This window comes from Dasypus novemcinctus, chromosome 14, assembly GCF_030445035.2.
Source record: "Dasypus novemcinctus isolate mDasNov1 chromosome 14, mDasNov1.1.hap2, whole genome shotgun sequence".
Classification (NCBI taxonomy): domain Eukaryota; kingdom Metazoa; phylum Chordata; class Mammalia; order Cingulata; family Dasypodidae; genus Dasypus; species Dasypus novemcinctus.
The window spans coordinates 9,119,676-9,140,698 of record NC_080686.1 but is presented as its reverse complement, the minus strand read 5'-3'; the positions used below and the strand labels follow the sequence as shown (position 1 = coordinate 9,140,698).

Below are 21,023 nucleotides of genomic sequence, written 5' to 3'. Positions count from 1 at the left end.
CATGCAGGAGTGCCAACCGACACAGAGAAGCTGGCACAGCAAGATGACACAACAAGAGACACAGAAGAGAGACAATGAGAAGACATAGCAAAACAGGGAGCTGAGGTGGTGCAAGAAAAAGACCGCCTCTCTCTCACTCTGAAAGGTCCTAGGATCTGTTCCCAGAGCCACCTAATGAGAATACAAGCAGAAACAGAAAAGAACACACAGCAAATGGATACAGAGAACACACAGGGCACAGGATGAGGGGAGAAATAAATAAATCTTAAAAAAAAAAAAGTATACACCATGATGAAATGGGTTTTATCCCAGGTATGTAAGAGTTGATCAACACAAGAAAATCAATTAATATATACACCACATGAAGAAAATGATGAGAGAAAACCACATGATCTCCACTGAAGCAGAAAAAGCGTTTGACAAAATCTAGCCTCCTTTCTTGATCAAAACACTTCAATAAAGACAAGAATAGAAGGAAATCTCCTCAACTTCATAAAGGACATATATGAAAAACCCATAGCTAACATCATAATGTTGCAAGACTGAAAGCATACCCCTAAGATCTGGAAGAAGATAAGGATGCCCACTGCCACCACTGTTATTCAACATAATACTGGAAGTTCTAGCCAAAGCAGTTAGACAAGAAAAATGAAATAAAACGCATCCAAATTGGAAGGGAAAAATTAAAATTTTCATTATTTGTAGATGACAACCTGACGCATAGAAAGTCCTGACAAATGACAACAAAGCTCCTAGAGTTATTAAGAGAATGCAACAAAGTGGCAGGGTACACGATGAACATGCAAAAATCAGTAGTGTTGGGAAGCGACTGTGGCTCAATCAGTTGGGCTTCCATCTACCATGTGGGAGGCCCTGGGTTTGCGTCCCGGGGCCTCCTTGTGAAGGGAGGCTCACCTGCATGCTGCAGAGAGCCACCCAGCCTGCAAGTGCCATGGAGTGCCACCCGGCCTGCAAGTACTGCAGAGAGCCAACTCAGCAAGTGACGCAACGAAAAGGGAGACACGCAAAAAAAAAAAAAACGCAGAAGAGCATGCAGCAAACGGACACAGGGAGCAGACAACAAACAAGATGCACAGGGCAGGGGGAATAAAAAATAAATAAATACAGACACAGAAGAAAACACAGCGAATGGACACAGAGAGCAGACAGCACACAAAAAGCCGCAAGGGGGGGGAGATTTAAAAAATCAGTAGTGTTTCTATACACTAGTAAAGAGCAATCTGAGGAGGAAATAAGGGGAAATTTTCATTTATAATCACAACAAAAAGAATCAAATAAGATTAAATTTAACCAAGAATGTAAAGTACTTATATACAGAAAATTATAAAACACTGCTAAACGAAATTGAAGAGCTGTGTGCTCACAGACTGGAAGAATTGACTATCTTTAAGATGTCAATTCTTATGGGATACCAATGACAGGTGATATATGGCTGACAGGGAGCTGTACAGAACATATGTCCAGGGAGCATGGTAATGTTTGGATATACTCATAGTGGCAACAATTAAAAACCACAGCAGGGGGGGTACTCGGTTCCTGGCCAGTGGTGCTCTGTCGTGGTCCCTAGGGGAGCAGCGACAGTCCCCCAGGTACAGTGGCGGGGACCGGGAGGGAGTGAGGGTTCAACAGTGAGCCCCTGATGCTAATGACTATGCTTGTGAGCTGATAAACCTAAAATAAGAACAAGGCCTAGAGCAACATTGTGCCTGGGAATTTCCTCCTGTCAGCCTTCATGTTACTCAAATGTGGCCAGTCTCGAAGCCAAACTCAGCATGTAAATGCAATGCCTTCCCCCCAGCGTGGGACATGACACCCAGGGATGAGCCTCCCTGGCAACGAGGGACCACTATCAACTACCAACTGATGATGCAACTGGAAAATGACCTTATATGGAAGGTTCAATGCGGATCAGCAGAATATCCATGTCTACATAAAATACCATGAATTTAAAATGCTGTTTGACCTAAAGTAAAGGGGAAATGGAAAGGAGAAATGAGTTTATATGGCTACGAGTTTCTAAAAAAGAGTCTGGAGGCTGGCAGAAGGATTGCCCTCATGCACAACTGAGCAGAGTCAGAGAGACAGATAAAGCAGATACAACCCCCAGATATTGGTTCCTTTGAGGGCTAAAGAGACCCATGGGAGTTATGGTCATGGCCGATGGGGTTAACTACCAGGGCAGATGGCCCCTCTTTGGAAATGGTGTTTATGTGTGATGAATCTGGACTCAAATGGGATCTCCCTTCATAAGACTTTCATGCTAATGTGCTGGAGGTGCAGTTAATGTTGGGGTTTAAGATATATTTAGGGGATTTGAATCTCTGGACTGACAATGTGATAGCCAGGTCCTGAGCCTCAACAGACTCCAGCACCTACAATCTGATCTATTGGACTTACCACACTCAGCTAAGATGGAGTTGAAGAAGGACAACCACCACACCATGGAGCCTAGAGTGATTACAACTGAAAATGGGAGGACTGCATCCAGCATCCATGTGGAATCTGAGCCTCCTCTTGACATAGAGGTGCAATGGACACAACCAATCCAATGTCCACATAGAAGAGGTGGCATTGGATTGGGAAAAGTGGACATGGTGGACGATGGGTATGGGGAAAGGCAGGAAGAGATGAGAGGTGGAGGCGTCTTTGGGACATGGAGCTGCCCTGGATGGTGCTTCAGAGGTAATCACCGGACATCACAGGGCCCACTGGATGGAATGGAGGAGAGTGTGGGCCATGATGTGAACCATTGTCTATGAGGTACAAAGGTGCCCAAAGATGTACTTACCAAATCCAGTGGATGTGTCATGATGATGGGAACGAGTGTTGTTGGGGGGGGGGGAGAGGGGGGGTGGGGGGGTGGGGTTGAATGGGACCTCACATATATATTTTTAATGTAATATTATTACAAAGTCAATAAAAAAATAAATAAATAAATAAATTTAAAAAAAAAAAAAAAAGATGTCAATTCTACCCAAAATGATTTAGAGAGTCAACATAATCCCAAGCAAAATTCCAACAGCCTACTTTGCAGACTTGGAAAAGCCAATCATCAAATTTATTTAGAAGGATAAGGGTCCCCAAATAGCCAAAAACGTTTTTAAAAAGAACAAAGTCTGAGGACTCACATGTCCTGACTTTAAATCTTCTTACAAAGCTACAGCCATCAAAGCCACATGGTACTGGCACAAGCATACACTGATCAATCGAATCAAATCAAATAGTGTTCAGAAACAGACCCTCACATCTATGGCTAAATGATTTTTGACAAGACTGACAAAGCCACTCAATTGGGAAAGAATGGTGCTAGGAGATTTGGATATCCATATGCAAAAGACTGAAAGTACCCCTATTTCACACCACACACAAAAATTAACTCAAAATGTATCAAAGATCTAAATGTAAAGACTAGGACTACAAAATTCCTAGAAGAAAATGTAGGGAACCATCTTCAAGATGTTGTGTTATGCAATGGTTTCTTAACTTTATACCCAAAGCACAAATAATGAAAGAAAAAAATTGATAAACGTGACTACCTCAAAATAAATTAAAAACTTTCGTGCTTCAAAACAGTCACAAAAGTCGGGAAACGGACTTGGCCCAGTGGTTAGGGCATCTGTCTACCACATGGGAGGTCTGCGGTTCAAACACCCGGGCCTCCCTGACCCATGTGGAGCTGGCCCATGCGCAGAGCTGATGCGCGCAAGGAGTGCCCTGCCACACAGGGGTGTCCCCCTGCGCAGGGCCCTGCGTAGGGGAGCCCCATGCACAAGGAGTGTACCCATAAGGAGAGCCACCCAGCACGAAAGAAAGTGCAGCCGGCCAGGGAATGGCGCCGCCCACACTTCCCGTGCAGCTGACGACAACAGAAGCGGACAAAGAAACAAGACGCAGCAAATAGACACAGAGAACAGACAACCGGGGGAGGGGGCGGAATTAAATAAATAAATAAATATTTTTTTTAAAAAAAGAGTCACAAAAGTGAAAAGACAACCTACTGAATGGGAGAAAAATACCTGGAAACCACATATCCAATAAGGGTAGTATTTAGAGAATATAAAGAAGTCCTACAGGGAACCCATGTGACTCAGTGGTTAAGCACAGTTTCCCACATACCCAGCCCTGGTAAATAAAATAAATAAATAAAATTTAATTTAAATAAATAAATAAAATAATACAATAAAATACATAGGTACTTTAAAAAAAAAAGGAAAAGAAAATGAAAAGCACATGAAAGCACGTGAAAAGATGCTGAACATCACTGGGGCTTTAAGGGAAATGCAAATCAAACCATGAGATACCACTTTACACCCACTAGAATGGCTACTATTAAATTAAAAAAAAATAATAACACAGAAAATACAAAGTGTTAGAACAGACACTGTGGGAAGATAGTTTGACAGTTTCTCAGAAAACTAAATACAGAATTTTCCTATGACCCTGCAACCCCACCTCTATGGACTTGAATGAGATACTTGCACATCAAAGTTCACAAAGTTGTGGCATTATTCACAACTGTCAAGAGGCAGAAGTAACCTGTGTCTATCAACGGAAGAGTGGATGAACAAAATACATTATACATATACAATGGAATATTAGTCAACTATAAAATGGAATGAAGTTTAATGCATGCTACAACAGAGAACCTTGAAGACACCACGTTTATTGAAATATGCCAGATGGAAAAAGACAAATATGATATAATCACACGTACATGAAAAAATTAGAATATGCAAATTCATAGTCAGAATAAAGGTTACCAGGTACAAGGGTGGAGGTGAAGAATGGGGAGTTAATGCTCAATTGGTAGCAAGTTTCTGTTTGGGGTGATGGACGGTGGTGCTGATGGCATAACATTGTGAATGTATTTAACATTAGTAAACTGTATACTTCAAAACGTCTAAATTATTAATTTTAATTGTATACATGTTATCAGAACAGAACTATACAATACAGTGTGCGCCCTAATGTAAACTCTGAAGTACAGTTAATAGTATAAATAATATTGTTTCAACAACTGTAACAAAAATAACACACTAATGCAAAATGTTAGTAGGAAAAACTCTGTGTAGGAAGGGGAATTTATGTGAACTCTGTACGTTCTGCATGATTTTTCTGTAAAGCAACAACTGCTCAAATATTAAAACTTTTAATTTTAAAAAAGGAGGCACTGTTTGCTTTCTTAGTTTTTGTTTTAGCACGGTAAGACAGGCATATTTGGAAGAAAGGACCTCAGAAGGAGCTTTAAAAAGATTAAGGACAGTCGCCAGAACACAATTAAAAGGACGGAAAGGATGCGCTCACAAATACAGGTGCGCTCATTTAAACATTATCCATGCAATGTTTACTGAACACCCACTCTGGCCAGTCACTGTGGTAGGCAGTGGTACACATTCTCCGGGAGCGGTGGACTCTTCTCCACCGAGGGAGGAAGCGAATGATCCAGAAAGTTGAGTGCGGAAAGGAAAGTATGACAACAGTGATAAATGGGGGGAGATGAACAGCCGTTTCAAAGCTCTACCCCTGTTTGGAGTGTTATATGAGAAAACCAAGAACATGAAAACTGCCGAACAGCCGTCTCACACACGAGCTCCAGGTCCCGCTCCTGGTCGCCCACCGCCGCGGCACACCCCCACCAGGGCTCGTCTCGCTGCGCCCGACAGCCCGCGGCCGGCGGAGGGCGGACGCCGCACGTCCGGGCAGAGGCACCGGCTCGGTCCACGCCCGCGGGCCGCACCGTCCCCGCCCCGGCCGCGCCTGCCAGTCACAGGCACCACGCTCCCGGCCCCAGCACCCGAGTCGGCGAAGGAAAACGCGACACAGCGGGGCGCGCCGACCCGCCGACTCGCAAGTCCCGGCGGGAAACATGGCGCCTGGCGCGGCGCGGCGGCGGCTCCCGCCCACAGCATACCTTCGGGCCACAAGCGCGGCCGCCTCGAGACATAGCCAGCTGGGCTGCCTCCTCAGGCCGCGGGAACACCGCTCCGCCACACCGTCCCGCCCCCGCGTCACCCTCCCCGCTCGGCCCGCCTCCACTGGCGCGCGGCAATTGGCCAGCACTCGGGGGCGCGGCGGGACAGCAGCCGGTCCCCCGGCTCCCCGACGCTCCCGGAGGCCGCGCTCGGCCGGCCCCGCCCTGCTGCCTCGAGTTGGTGCCGCGCGCGGCGCGCGGGGCGGGGCTTTCTCCACAGCGCGGGGCGGGGCTTTCTCCACAGCGCGGGGCGGGGGGTGGGGCCTACTCCAGAGCGTGGGGCGGGGCTTCCTCCGCGCCCTGCCGGCTGCCTCCCTGGAGCCTGCGTAGCGGAGCAGATTCCTACCCGTAAGTCTCGTCTTCTAACAAAACTCAAGCAATAGCGGACCTTAGGTAAAAAAGAAAATGAAAATTCCGGGTGGGCTACGAATTCAGTCATTAAGGAATGGTTATAAAATAACCGAATAATAGGTTAATTGAAATGTAAGATTAAATAATGTAAACAAAACGGAAAAATAATAAGGAATGGTTATAAAATAGCCTAGTAAAATAAAATCCAAGGTCGGCTACGAATTCAATAATTAAGAAATGGACTCCCATACCGCTGACAACAGAAGTGGACAAAGAAGAAGACGCAGCAAATAGACACAGACAACCAGGGTGGAGGGGAAAGGGGAGAGAAATAAGTAAATCCTTTTTAAAAATTAAGGAATGGTTACTTCAGAAATGATTATAACCGTTAGCCACTGCGGAAGGAAGTTTTTTTTTTTTAAGATTTATTTTTTATTTCTCTCCCCTTCGCACCCCCCCACCCCCTCCTCGCTCCCTCCCCGCAGTTGTCTGCTCTCTCTGTCCATTCGCGGTGTGTTCTTCTTTGTCCACTTCTGTCTTTATCGGAGGCACCAGAAATCTGTGTCTCATTTTGTTGAGAGTACCTTGTTGCATCAGTTCTCCGTGTGTGCGGCGCCATTCCTGGACAGGCTGCACTTTCTTTCACACTGGGCGGCTCTCCTTACGGGGCTCACTACTTGTGGATGGGGCTCCCCTACGGGGGGGGGGGGGGGGGCACCCCGGCGTGGCAGGGCACTCCTTGTGCGCATCAGCGCTGCGCATGGGCCAGCTCCACATGGGTCAAGGAGGCCCAGGGTTTGAACCGCGGACCTCCCATGTGGTAGGCGGAAGCCCTAACCACTGGGCCAAGTCCGTTTCCTAAAGGAAGGAAGGTTTTTAAAGCATGGAGACATTGCTGACACTCTTGTCAGCTCTTGGAATACAGGGTACGTTCTCGCTTAGGATTCAAAACACCTCGTCTGGAGCTCCGCGAGGAAGAGCCTTTTGCCTCTGTTGCCTCAGCCTTCCTGCGGTGTCTGCTGTGGCTTTCAGTTTTATATACTAGCAGAACGATCTCTGCATGCCGCCACAACTACAGCCCCATTCCACGGCCCTCTTGTCATGCCCAGATGTAAGAGGGGCTTCAACCTAAACATACCCCAAGCTTGCTCCTTTCTAGAATTCTTGGTCTCAGTAGGTGACACCACCTGGTTGCTCTTGCAGAAACCTGAAAACACTTCTGTGTGAATGCTCCTATCTCTCCTAGCAAAAAGTTCTGTCTCTACCACCTCCCATTGAAAATCTCATTTATTTTCTCTCCACTGCCATTACTGTATTCCAGGCCAATAATTTCTCTGGCTTAGACTAAGTAGTCTCCTAACTAGTATCTCTAAATCAACTCTTGCTTCCTACCCGCCCATTTTCCATACAGACACTCCAGTGAAGATGTTTACTATCTGGATATTGGCCTTCCTTTCTGTTGTCACCGCTGGGAGTAGGGAATGGGAGGAAGAGATGAGATGTGGAGGCGTTTTTGGGACTTGGAGTTGTCCTGGGTGATGCTGCAGGGACAGTTACCGGACATTGTATGTTCTCCCACGGCCCACTGGGTGCACTGTGGGAGAGTGTGGGCTATGGTGTGGACCATTGACTGTGAGGTGCATCGGTGCTCTGAGATGTATTCACCAAATGCAGTGAATGTCTCATGATGATGAAGGAGATTGTTGTTATGGGGGGAAGAGTGGGGTGAGGGGGGGTGGGGGGTATATGGGGACCTCATATTTTTTGCGTGTAATATTAAAAAAATAAAGACAAAAAAAAAAAATGTACCAAGCTCCCCGGGCCTCAGGCCTATGCACTGCTCTTCCACTTCCACTTGCTGGAAAGCCTTGCACCCTCCCTTTGCCTCCAATTCTTCTTTACCTAACAAACTGAAATTGCCTTCCTTGGTTTTCCTGAACAACCCACTCCCAGAGTTGAACCTCCCTGTTCATTTTCACAGGACTCTATAGTCCTTTGAAGATACATGAATCACTAACTGATGATTATTAAAGTTATTTGTTTATACTCTAATGTAGATTAGTACTGTTTCTATCTTCTTCACCTTTATATCCCCCGCACTTACCACAGTGTCTTGAACATACAAAGTCCTCAATTATTTGCCACAAATGAAAGAAATGAATGAACTAATTACTAAAATCTTGCTCAAGATTTGCGCGGTTAGTAAGTATTCAGGATAGAGCCCCTGTGTGAAATCGCTATCTGCACTTTTTCCACCATACCAATGATCACATAACATCAGAAGGGTATTTTCAAATAAACAGACACAGCAGAATGAAATTATCCTTAAGAAAGATGAGCCAAGGGGAAACGGACTTTGGCCCAGTGGTTAGGGCGTCCGTCTACCATATGGGAGGTCCGTGGTTCAAACCCCGGGCCTCCTTGACCCGTGTGGAGCTGGCCATGCACAGTGCTGATGCGCGCAAGGAGTGCCGTGCCACGCAAAGGTGACCCCCGCGTGGGGGAGCCCCACGCGCAAGGAGTGCGCCCGTGAGGAAAGCAGCCCAGCGCGAAGGAAGGTGCAGCCTGCCCAGGAATGTCACCGCCCACACTTCCCGTGCCGCTGACAACAACAGAAGCGGACAAAGAAACAAGACGCAGCAAATAGACACCAAGAACAGACAACCAGGGGAGGGGGGGGAATTAAATAAATAAATCTTTAAAAAAAAAAAAAAAAAGAAAGAAAGATGAGCCAAGAGAGACATGGACCTCTTACTGCATGTCAAAAAAACAAAAAACAAAAGAAAACAATGCCAAAAACCAAGATAAGGGGGAAAGTCCATCTTTTAATTATTTTCTCACCAAACTTTCCAGTCTAGTTGATGTTTTTCAGATATCTGGTTTTCAATTTTGCTAGTAGAGATCCTAAGGCTTCAATGGAGGGGCTATGGAGTCTATGGGGAGGGTAAGAGTTGCAAAGAATTCTCTACACCACCAGGCAGTTCTGCTTCCGTCTCTTCTATACATAAGATAAGATTTAATTTAAAGAAGGAAAACCTGATTTGAGAAGAAATGTTTGAAATGCACTGCTCTATATCTTTTTCTAGCATAGTTATTAACAATGCACTGCCTGCAAAGAAACCCAAAATTTAAATGTGAAAAAAATGAAACTGAAAAGTTATTAGAATAAAGTATGGGAAAATTCATTTATAATCTTGGAGAAGGGAAGGTCTTTGTAACCATGACTCAAAATTTACTAGTCATAATAGAAAAATAATGTATTACATGACAATCTTAATTTCTGCATGGCAAAAACCATAAAAAGCTAAGTCAAATGCAAATGGAAAAATGGGAAGAATATTTGTTATGCAAACCACAACAAAAGAATAATCCTCTACTCCTGAGGACAGGGGCAGTGACCAGAGAAGGATGGTCCATTGACAGGCCTTTGATATTGATTACTGTGCTTATGAACCTTTACTCTTGAAATTGAAATTTAGTCCAGTATTATAGGGTGCTTAGACATTACCTCCTGAGAGCCTCCTTATTGCTCAAATGTGGCCTCTCTCTAAGCCAAACTCAGCATATAAATACATTACCTTCCCCCCAGCATCGGACATGAGTCCTGGGGATGAACCCCCCGGGAACCAAGGGATTACTACCAAGAAACAACTAGCAATGCACCTGGAAAAAGAACCTTGATGAAAGGGGGAAAAGGTAAAAACAAATGAGTTTATATGGCTAAGAGACTTCAAAAGGAGTCAAGAGGACATTCCAGAGGTAACACGCATATCTTTGCAGGATCTCATTGACTCCCAAATTAGGTACTACCTCAAATAGTGGGACTCTGAGGGCTCTGGAGACACACAGACCTATGGTCAGGATAGATAGCTCAGGAGTTGGTGCCTTACCAGTGGGCCCTACTTTGGAGTTTGTGCTCCCCAGTGTGACAGATTTGGACTCAGTTATGGTTTCCCTAAATATGGCTACTCTGTCCCTTCTATTTGAACCTATAGTTGGTGCTGGAGTTGGTAGGTTTTCATCCAACAGACTTGAATCTTTGGACTGTCCATGTGCCAGCTGGGCCCTGAGCCTCAACAGAGTTGCAACACTGACTCTCCAGGACATTGAACTTACCCAGGACAACTAATATGGAATTGATGATGATAGACAACCACCATACCCAGAAACTGAGAGCATCTATAGCTGCAAGCAAGAGAGTCCCATCCGTCAGCCGCATGGGACTAAAACCCCCTCTCAATTAGAGGTGGAGTGGGCACTACTGTCCCAGAATCCTCAGGATTGGGTATAAACTATGGACTAAAGTAAACTTGCCTGTATTCTACTATAGACTTACTGTGATTCTAGCAATGAAAGAAATTATATCATTGATGGGGAGGCAGTGGCCACTGGAGGTTCTGAGGGCAGGGAGAGGGAAAAACAGGTGTAATACGGGGACATTTTGGGACTTGGGAATTGTTCTGAATGACATTACAATGACAGATACAGGCCATTATGTATCTTGCCATAAACCCACAGAATTGAGTGGAAGAGAGTGTAAATTACAATGTAAACTTTAATCCACGATTAGTGGCAGTGCTCCAAAATATGTTCATCAACTGCAGTAAACGTACCTCAGTAATGAAGGATGTTGTTAATATGGGGAGTAGGGCATATAGGAGTCCCCTATATTTTTTATGTAACATTTATGTAATTTAAGTATCTTTTAAAAAATTTTTTTTAATTTAAAGAAGAAAGAATAATCCTCTAAAGCAGGGATTCTTACCCTTTTTTGTTCCACAAACTCCTTTGCCAGTCAAGTGAAAACTTGACACTCAACAATGGCAAGTCTTTAAATTGAAGTTTAGGATTATTCAAAATTACTTTAAACTCATGAACGCCTGAAATATTTCCACAGACCCATATGGATCCCTGGTTAAGAAGCCCTGCTCTAAAGAGAAACTGTCTTTGGATAGCAAGAAGAAACTCCGCTTAACAGGACATTTGGGTTCTATTTCCACTGCCATATCCCCTGTGATGGTATCTGTAGTAAAACTTGATACAGTGCTAGGAATTGGTTTTCTATGATGCTATAGGATTACTCAGAGCCTTTGAAGAGTTGAGACCAAACTCTGTAGGGTTCTTTGTCTTTCCATTCCTTTGCCATAGGGCCTATCCCATTCTGTCCTTTGTGATGGAGACATCTAACTAAAATGGTCACCCTGGAAGCATTGTTTGCAGGGTCTGCACTTGGGCTATTAGAATTTTTGCTTTGTCAAATGCCTCCTTTTCCTTGTGTCGCCAATCCCATACTGCTCCCTATATTTTCAGAGGGTTGATCACCTATTCTCTTTTCTGGAGGTGCTTCAGGAACCCTCCCTGTGGCTTTCTGTAAAAACTTGCGGCCAGTCAAGAAGCTAAACCACAATCCCTGTAACAATTGAACCAAAATACCCAGGACTTGATGAAGAACTGAGCGATTCCTTAATTTTTGTCCCCACTGCCAATTTAGGACCAACCAGAGAAAGCCAAATACGCTCCCCTAACCAATCACATAGGATTCCTGGCTTCCTGTTAGCCAGCCCCCAGCCTCTCCATACTAATAGCCTCCAATCAAGGCATACCTAAAGCCTCCCCTTTTATCCACTTCAAAGCTTTCTCACACCTCTGCCTTCCTTTGAAGTCTCTGCCATATGCAAGTGATGGTGGCTGACTCCCTTAATATAGCAAACTCTCAGTTAATAGCCTTTGCTTTTTCTATTTTGAGTGGTCTTTATTTCCACACATAGGAGGTCTTGTCGGGATTTTCCCCTCTGTTTTGTCAGTTGAAAGTTCTCAATGGAAAGATTATCCAGGATGAACTCTATAACTTTCCTGCAGCCTCTAAAAATAATTCCTGATTTTTATTTAATAAAATGTAAAGCTCCTGAGCACTGTAAGGCCAAATTTAAATTTCCCCAAATAGTTTTTTTATAAAAATAGCTCCTAAACACAAAAGCATATTTATTTTCCCCTGTGAGAGATCATGAAAGTACTCTGATCACTGATACTTTTGCTCTTTTTGGTGAAGACTGATTGTTCTCTTTAGGTGTGCTTTACCCAGGAACTACTCATTTTTTTACTGTTGCAATATGTGTTATATTAAAAAGGGATCATAGAAGGCACAGACATATTGAGGGAGGGAGTGCTCCTCTGCCAATAGTGACCACAACTACATGCCCAGAAGCCTGCGTTGTGGAGGAGAAGGGTGAACAAGGCCATAAGATTTAAGTTGCGAAAGAATGCTGTGGTACTAAAAATTGCAGTCTGATACTGGCTCATAGGAAAAGGAGGTGAGAAACGAGGGTAGGTGGAGAGAACTATGGTAGCCCTGTCTCTCTCACGGGAAAAATGTGCCAGGAAGTAGGGGTCAGATTCCTACCACCTGTCCTTTTAAGAAAGTTGCACCTGGGTGGGCCTGCACATGGCAAAGGGCTGGAGAGGCCAGGCCATGGACCTCAGGGCCTGCACAGGACATGCCACCTACTCAGTGAGGGGGTGGTCCAGACACTGTGTCCCTGAGCTGTGGGACTGCCAGAGTGAGCCCCATCCCACCAGAACACTCACTGGGAAACTGTTAGTTCTGTTGCCCTAACTCTTGACCCACTGTTAGAATAATTTATCATAATGGCAAATAAGAATACTAACAGCCACTTTTTCTTTGGACTCATTTCGTATATTTTTCATATGAGCACCCTCTGAAATAAAATGTTCCTGTTTTTCATATGGGAAAACTAAGACTTGGAAGGAGTCTGGATTTGAACTCAGGTCAGGCCAACTTCACAGGCCTTGTGCAGCCTTAGCCAAGTGTGGCTCCAGCATCCCATCTTTCCTAGTTTCTTGAGGCTGTCCTTGAGTTATTTATTGGGTATCCAGCAACAGAACCTATCCCCACCTATGGTTCGGATGCCTTTTCACGTGGTAGTTTAGCACCCAGGCTGAGTAAACCTGGACTTTATTTTTCTTATGGTGGACCCTGGTCCATGTCCTCCTGAATGGTTTTCTCATAACACCTAGGCTCCCTTAACTGTTTCTTCTCTTACTCTGCCAGGAGTAAATAGATCACTTGCATCCTCCAGGGAGAAAATGTATTTAACGAATTAAGGTCGTGGTCATGAACTCTCTTTTTTCGTCTGGCTCCTCCCCTGACATTGACATTGTCTATGAACCTTATCCTGAAACTTCCCTGAACTCCCACCATGAGTGGGACCCTGCACTTCTATCATCTTGACTTTATAGGTGATGTGACCCTAACCTCATCCTGGCCATGATGCCGATGCTCAAAAGACTGTGACTCTGGGAAGCCAACTTGGCCCAGTGGATAGGGTGTCCACCTACCACATGGAAGGTCTGCAGTTCAAACCCCGGGCCTCCTGACCCATGTGAAGCTGGCCCATGCGCAGTGCTGATGCACGCAAGGAGTGCCGTGCCATGCAGGGGTGTCACCGCAAAGGGGAGCCCCACGCGCAGGAAGTTTGCCCTGTAAGGAGAGCTGCCCAGCGCGAAAGAAAGTGCAGCCTGCCGAAGAATGGCACTGCACACACGGAGAGCTGACATAGCAAGATGACGCAACAAAAAGAAACACAGATTCCTGGTGCCGCTGATAAGGATAGAAAGTGGTCACAGAAGAACACACAGCAAATGGACACAGAGAGCAGACCACTGGGGGGCTAAGGGTGATCAATCAATCAATCAATCAATCATTTTAAAAAAGACTGTGACTCTCACCTAAATTTAGCCATGTCTCATCCTGGATGGATCCACATCCTTACCGTGAACGCCCTCCATATCCTGACCTTGACTCTGACCCATGGACTGACCCTGATTCTGAAATTACCCTGACCCAGAATCTGACCTTGACCTTGTCACACTGGCCCTTAACCTAAATCTCACCCTGACTCTCACACTGTCTCTGACACTCACCATGAAAGTAATCTGACCCTCACCCTCAGCCTGATCCTGGCTCTGATCCTAAACCTTACCCTTACCCTTACCTGACCCTGACCATATACCGGCACTCACCCTAATGCTGGCCCTCACTTACAACTTGACCCAGAGCTGGACCCTCTTCCTTAAACCAGACTCTTACCCTAAAGCTGACTCTAGCTTTGACCCTGGAATTGACCCTGATGCTGACCTTCTTCCTGACACAGACCCTGAACCTCAGCCTGGCACATAATCTCACCCTTAAGATGAGCTTCACCCAAGACCTTGACTCTTACCTTGACTTTCATCATGATAGTGACACTGATCTTGATTTTGACCTTGGCCATGACCCTGAAATCACATTGACTATAACTTTTACCCTATTCCTTTCCCTGTTATGAACCTCATGCCCACCCATGCCCTGGCCCTGACTGTGAAGTTGACCCTGACTCAAATCGATTCTGACCCTGACATTCATCATGACACTGACACTAATGTCTGACCATAACCATGCCCTCTGACTTCACCGAAATACTCTAATCCTAGCCATGATCCTGGCTTTCACCCTCACCCCTACCCTAGCTTGACCCCAGTGTCTAATCCTAACCTAACTCTCATTCTGACACTCTAGTGAATCCTTGCCTTTAATCTGACTCTGATTCCCTACATATTGAAGTAGACCAGGACCCTCCTACTCAACCTGACTGCACCCGCTCTGGCCCTGAACCTCATCATGACACTGACACTGGTCCCCAACCCCTGATCCTGAATTTGACACTCAGTTACACAATAAACTAAACTCATGCTCACATTGACCCTGATCTTTACCCTGATCTGGACCTGACCATGATCCTCACAGTGACACTCAACCTGAACCTCACTTGAATGCTTACCAAGACCCTGACCTAGCCACCCTTACTATTTGATTAGATTGTGTCCTAGAACTTGACCATGAATCTGACCCTAACCCTGAAACTTACCATAAAAGTAATCATGCCTTGAGATCTGGAAAGGCTGGGCTTGCAAGAGAATCAACATTTCTTTGGCTAGATATTTACTACACCTGAACGTGGAAAAGAAAAAGAAAAAAACTAAAAAGAAATGGCTAGTTCAAAGTGTAAATTCTTATTTTATGGATGTAAAAATGTCCACATTATTATAAGATTACCACAGTTTTCAGGTTGTTCAACAGTGTTGTGCCAGCCTACAGGAGGAAAGGTCAGACTCACAGAAGGATGTTCGTTTAGGAGAAAGTAACACTAATGATCCACACAACTTCTGAATTTGTGTTAGGTTACAGCATGCCTTATCAATTCAATAATTCTAGTTAATCTACCAAGATAGTGTAAGTATGTGATTCTGTAAAGTATACAGTAGTGGTATCCTATTTTGGCATAATATTTCAATCAAGTTTTTATTATTGGGGAAAAAAAAAACAGAAACCAAATCCTGTTTCTATCCCTTACCTGATGATGACCCTGAACCAGACTATGGTCTGATCTTAACCCTGACAATGACCCTGGCCCCAAACTGACACAATGCTAACCCTCACTCGAAAGTGACACTCACCCTGACACTGATTCTCCTCATGAGACTGACCCTGGCTTTTGTCCAGATGAGGGCTCTTACCTCATAACACTGACCTCTGAACTGGAAACTCACCCTGATCATGACCTTCACGCTCATCCTCACCTTGACCTTGACTTCACCCAGACTTGACATTAAATTAACTCTAATCCTCACCCTGAAACTGCTCACCATGACTTTGACCCCCAGCAGACCCCAATTTTATGCTAGCCTTGACCTTGACTGTGACACTGACCGGATGTTGACATGCACCCTCTCTCTGATCTTAACCCTGAAGCTTCAGTGACCCTGAACCTCACACTTAACATCTCCTTCACCCTGACCATAAACTTGACCCAACTTCACCATGATCCTGACTCTGACCTTTACTCTGATCCTACCCTCAATCTTCCTTATCCTGAACCTGACCCGCACATTATGTTAACCCTGAGCTTGATCCTTGTCCTAAACCCAAACCTTATCCTACTGTCGTGGGAAACTGGCTTACCTATTTGTTGCTTCCTGTTATTGTAGATGTTACCTTATTGTAGATGTTGCAAGTTGTTTCCTGTTATTGTAAATGTTGCAGTTGCTCCCTGTTATTGTAAATGTTGCAGTTCTGATAGCAAACAGCTGCTCGTTAGTTTCCAAATAAATACAATGTGGAAACTAGGGTTGAGGCTCTCAGTTCCAGAAGCTGTTGAATCCCCTGGTCCATATTTACCTCCTCTCTTGTGTGTCTCTCTCTGTCCGTTATTTCATAAAGTTCTTCATCACCTTCCCTTCAAGGCAACAGATAGCTGATTTAAGGCAGCAACTGGAGCCCAACATGAGACTCGAAGGAAAGCTCAGCAACTGGCACCTGAACAGGGACCAGAAGGAAAGAAGGATTGCCTCGAGTGAAAATAAAGTTGGTGTTACAGGACAGAGCCCTGAGTGGTTTGGAAAGTTTTCAAAGTCCTCAAGGGTTTGTTTGTACTTTCCAGGAGATGGAGAATGTGCCGTGTGGGTACCAGCTTGATAGATGGAGCCGTGTCATGGATGCCAAGAGATGACAAAAGTTCCTATGGAACCCAGAACTTCCAGTCGTGCAAATGGAGAGAAAGACTCTGGAAACTGCATGGCTGGGTCTCATTCTGAAGACTAGAATGACTTTACATTAAAGTATCTAAACTACAGAACCTGTTTAAGCATGGCATCATAAAGCAAGTATGACTTGGGGGCAGAAAGAAATTAAGAAGAAAATTGAGAGGAGGAAAACTGGAAAAGAAATGTTGGATTATAAAAGAAACCAAGAAGAAGAGTTAACAAAAAGAATGTTAGAAGAAAGAAACAGAAAAGGCCTAAGACAGGGCAGCTTGAGAGCATATAAAAAGTCAAATTTAAATCAATGAAGAAATTCTAGGTTAGTAGATTTGGAACTGTTTTTGTGTTTGTCTGTTCCATGTTAGTGTGTGTGTTGTAATTGTTTCAGTATGTGTTAAAAAGAAAAAGAAGGGCAGGTTCCCAGAGAAGGGTGGGTGCCCAGAGAAGGGTGAGTGCCCAGAGCAGAGTGAGTGCCCAGAAAGAAAGAGAGGAAAAGGAAGGAAAAAAGAAAAAGAAAGAGAGAGAAAGAAAAAGGAAAAAAGAGAAAAAGGAAGGATAAAATGAAAGATGAAAAAGTTAAGCGAATATTGAAAAAGGTAAAAAGTTTGTGGGAATGCTAACTAAAATGTTATAAGGTGTACGTTGTCCTAAAATAAAATGATTAGTTTTATAAAGTCAGAAAAGGGATATATGCTGGACAGAACTAGTATGCGTATAGAAAGTTGGAAAAGTATTGTGGTACCATTCAGTGAGGTAATGTGTTTTGTAAAAAGAAAATGAACATTAATGAATACCAAAAGTACAAAAACTGTGAGAAGGTCAGCAGTGGACTTTTGCAGTTCTTTCTCAAGGCTTTCTGCCCTGGCCTGATGGCAGTGAATCTGGCTGCATAGAAGAAACCTGTGGCAGTGACCCTGCTAAGAGACATCAGAGACAGTGGTATCTTAGGGCCTGGAATAGGTAAACAATTGGGACAAGCTGTAAAGTCCCTGCTACTCTATCACATTCTTAAATGTTGTTTGGTTGGGTAAGACAAAACTATATTCTCTGCTGTAATTGATAAAGTACAATGTTTTCTCGTGTTAATAGAATTTGTAAATTGTTGGAATACTAAAAATCTGCTATCCCTCACTAAGATGTGTTAATTAGGAAAGGTCCTTCATGGGACTAGGAGGAACTCCAGAGGCTGCTTTAAAAAATAATAAAAGACGGAGAAGGTGAATATTGACTTAGCCTGTGAATTGGGTGTGACCCCAGGTCCAGTGAAGATGCTAAGAGCACTATACAAACTGGGATAAATGAGGTCATTTTTTAATTGAGTAATGTCCTATATAGCCTTGCTGGTAGGAAATCTTAAGCCCATGAGAAATAAGTCATCTGCTAGTTGGAAGTCTGTATAATCTGCTGTAGTTATGGATTATGTATAAAATACTGTTCTCTGATTTGATATTGTTACATAAATGATAAGCACGCAACGAACCCTTCAGGGTGTGAGGTAGTGAAAAACCACCTAATTTGCCTTCGTTGCTTTATAAAAACAAAAAGGATATGTTGTGGGAAACTAGCTTACCTATTTGTTGCTTCCTGTTATTATAGATGATGTTGCGATAGCTTCCTGTTATTTTAGATGTTACCTTATTGTAGGTGTTGCAAGTTGTTTTCCTGCTATTGTAAATGTTGCAGTTGCTTCCTGTTATTGTAAATGTTGCAGTTCTGATAGCAAACATCTGCTCGTTAGTTTCCAAATAAATACGATGTGGAAACTGGGGTTGAGGCTCTCAGTTCCAGAAGCTGTTGAGTCCCCTGGTCCCATATTTACCACGTCTCTTGTGTCTCTCTTTCTGTCCTTTATTCCATAAAGATCTGCATCACCTTCCCTTGAGGCAACCGATAGCTTACTTAATGCAGCATCCTAGTATGACTCTCACCCTAATCCTGACACTCACCTTGAACTTGATGCTGACCCATAACTCCACCCTCACCTTGACCTTGAGATGACTCTCCACCTGATTTTGTCTTTGACACTCAACATTGCACTGTCCCTGGCACTGCATGAGACCCTCACATAGACCCCTGACCCTCACTAGTCTTTAACTCTGATGTTCTTCTTAATATGCTTCTGATTTTCACCTTCATCCTAACCTTTAAAGTGACCCTTACCCTTACCTATCCCTCTCCCTGTCATCATTCTCTCTCTCAAACTGACTTTGACCTTGAGCTTGAACCACATACTCAACAGACCCGCGAACCTTATCCTCACTTGAACACTGACCCTGACCCTGACCCTGACCCGAAACTCATTCTTACCCTGACCATCACTGTCTCTGAATGATCATCCCAACAGTGACTCTAACTCTCATCCTTAACTCTGATTCTCATCCCAAACCTGAACCTGATCTTGAATATGACCCTGGCTCTTATCCTGACACATTGACCAGAACCTAACATTCAATTTGATTCTGACTTTATTAGTTTTCTATTTGCTGCCTTAATGAATTACCAAAAATTTAGTTGCTTAAAACAACACAAACCTATCTTATATTATAGTTCTGTAGATTAGAAGTCTGACATGAGTGTCACTGGGCTAAACTCAAGGCATCAGCAGGGCTGTGTTCCTTTCTGTAGACTATAGGGAAGAATGTTTCCTTGCCTTTTAAACTCCTAAGGACTGCCTGCATTCCTTGACTTGTGGACCCCTTCCTCCATCTTCAAATGAGCAACATGCATCTCTCTGGCCCTTCTTCCACAGTCACATTTCCCTCTGACTACACCTGGGAATGTGTCTCTGCTTTCAAGTTCCCATGTGATTAGATTGTGCCCACTAGTATAATCGAAAAAATCTCCCTATCTCCAGGTCCCCAACCTCTCTTTTTAAGGTAACATATTCACATGTTCTGGTGATTATAATGTGGATATTTTTGGGCACCATTATTCTGCCCTCCACACTGAACATCAACTTCTCCCAACATTGATCATAGTCTTCACATTCACCCTGACTCTGGCCCCATTTCTAGGTGTATGTCCAACAGAAAAGCAAAGATAGTTCACTGATAGACCTGAAGAAGATTAATTAGAGTAGCACTCTTCTTTTTTTTCTTAAAGATGCATTTGTTTATTTGGTTCAATATAAAATACAATGCATAAATTTTGCACATGATTTTTTATTTTTTATATTAGGAAAAAGAAAAGACAATGAAGAAAACATCTATAAATCTCTCAGTCCCTTTTATGAATTAATACATAAAAACTGAAATTTTACCTAGATGAGTTCTGGCTGCTTTTTAAAAAATACACAAATCATAGAACACTAGATTCTAAATTTGGGACAATTTCAAAAAGCAAACTCCTGCCTCCGTAATACAAGGAAACAATAATCTTTTCATAGTTGTCATCCAGTATTTTAAAAGTTCACAGTCTCTTTTACCTTTGTCAAAAGATAAAATGAGGGAGGTGGATGTGGCTCAAGCAGTTGGGATCCCATCTACCATGTGGGAGGTCCAGGGTTCAATACCCAGGGCCTCCTGGTCAAGTCAAGCTGGTGCATATGGTGAGCTGGCCCATGCAGAGTGTGGGCCTGTGCAGAGTGCTGCCCCACGCAGGAGTGCTTGCCCATGCAGAAAGCTGGCGCAGCAAGATGATGTAACAAAAAGAGACACAGAGGAGTGACAATAAGAGATGCAGCAGACTAGGGAGCTGAGGTGGTGTAAGAGAATGATCGCCTCTCTCCCACTCTGGAAGATCCAGGAACGGTTCCCAGAGCCACCTAATGAGAATACAAGCAGACACGGAAGAACACACAGCAAATGGACACAGAGAGCAGATGATGGAGGGAGGGGGCAGAAATAAATAATAAATCCTTTAAAAAAATTTTAAAAGGTAAAATGATTCACTGCTACATTTGCATACATTACTAAACATGAAAATAAACTTAACATGAGCTTATATTTGCATGGACATCAATATCCCCAAGAAGGCTGCTGGAAGACCCTCGTGAGAAATCCCATTCAGAATGAGATTTCCTCCGGAAGCCAGGAGAAGCCCTGGATATTCTCCAGAGGCCTTATCATTAGGCCCTCTTGGGGAA

At 43.9% G+C, this 21,023-nt stretch overlaps 1 protein-coding gene and 1 long non-coding RNA gene across 8 annotated transcripts in view; one reads left to right on the top strand and one right to left on the bottom strand.

Annotated features, from left to right (window-relative positions):
• The window catches only part of SPIDR (scaffold protein involved in DNA repair), a 579,802-nt gene extending 573,647 nt beyond the window's left edge, over positions 1-6,155 (bottom strand). For 4 of the 7 annotated variants that reach the window (XR_011645614.1, XR_009180381.2, XM_058275512.2 and 1 more), the window contains exon 1: positions 5,933-6,155. Coding sequence is in view for 5 of the 7 variants with exons in the window: in XM_058275512.2 (XP_058131495.1) it covers positions 5,933-5,965 (33 nt within the window). In the remaining 2 variants the exon portion in view is untranslated. The remainder of the gene's footprint in view (positions 1-5,932) is intronic. The other 3 variants (XM_058275514.1, XM_058275513.1, XM_058275511.2) reach the window with 3 other exon arrangements.
• A 118-nt stretch (positions 6,156-6,273) lies between these two features.
• Positions 6,274-18,773, top strand: LOC131273240 (uncharacterized). The gene is made up of 2 exons (XR_009180379.2): positions 6,274-6,340; positions 16,840-18,773. It is a non-coding gene; the product is annotated as an uncharacterized lncRNA (long non-coding RNA).
• The last annotated feature ends 2,250 nt before the right edge of the window (positions 18,774-21,023 follow it).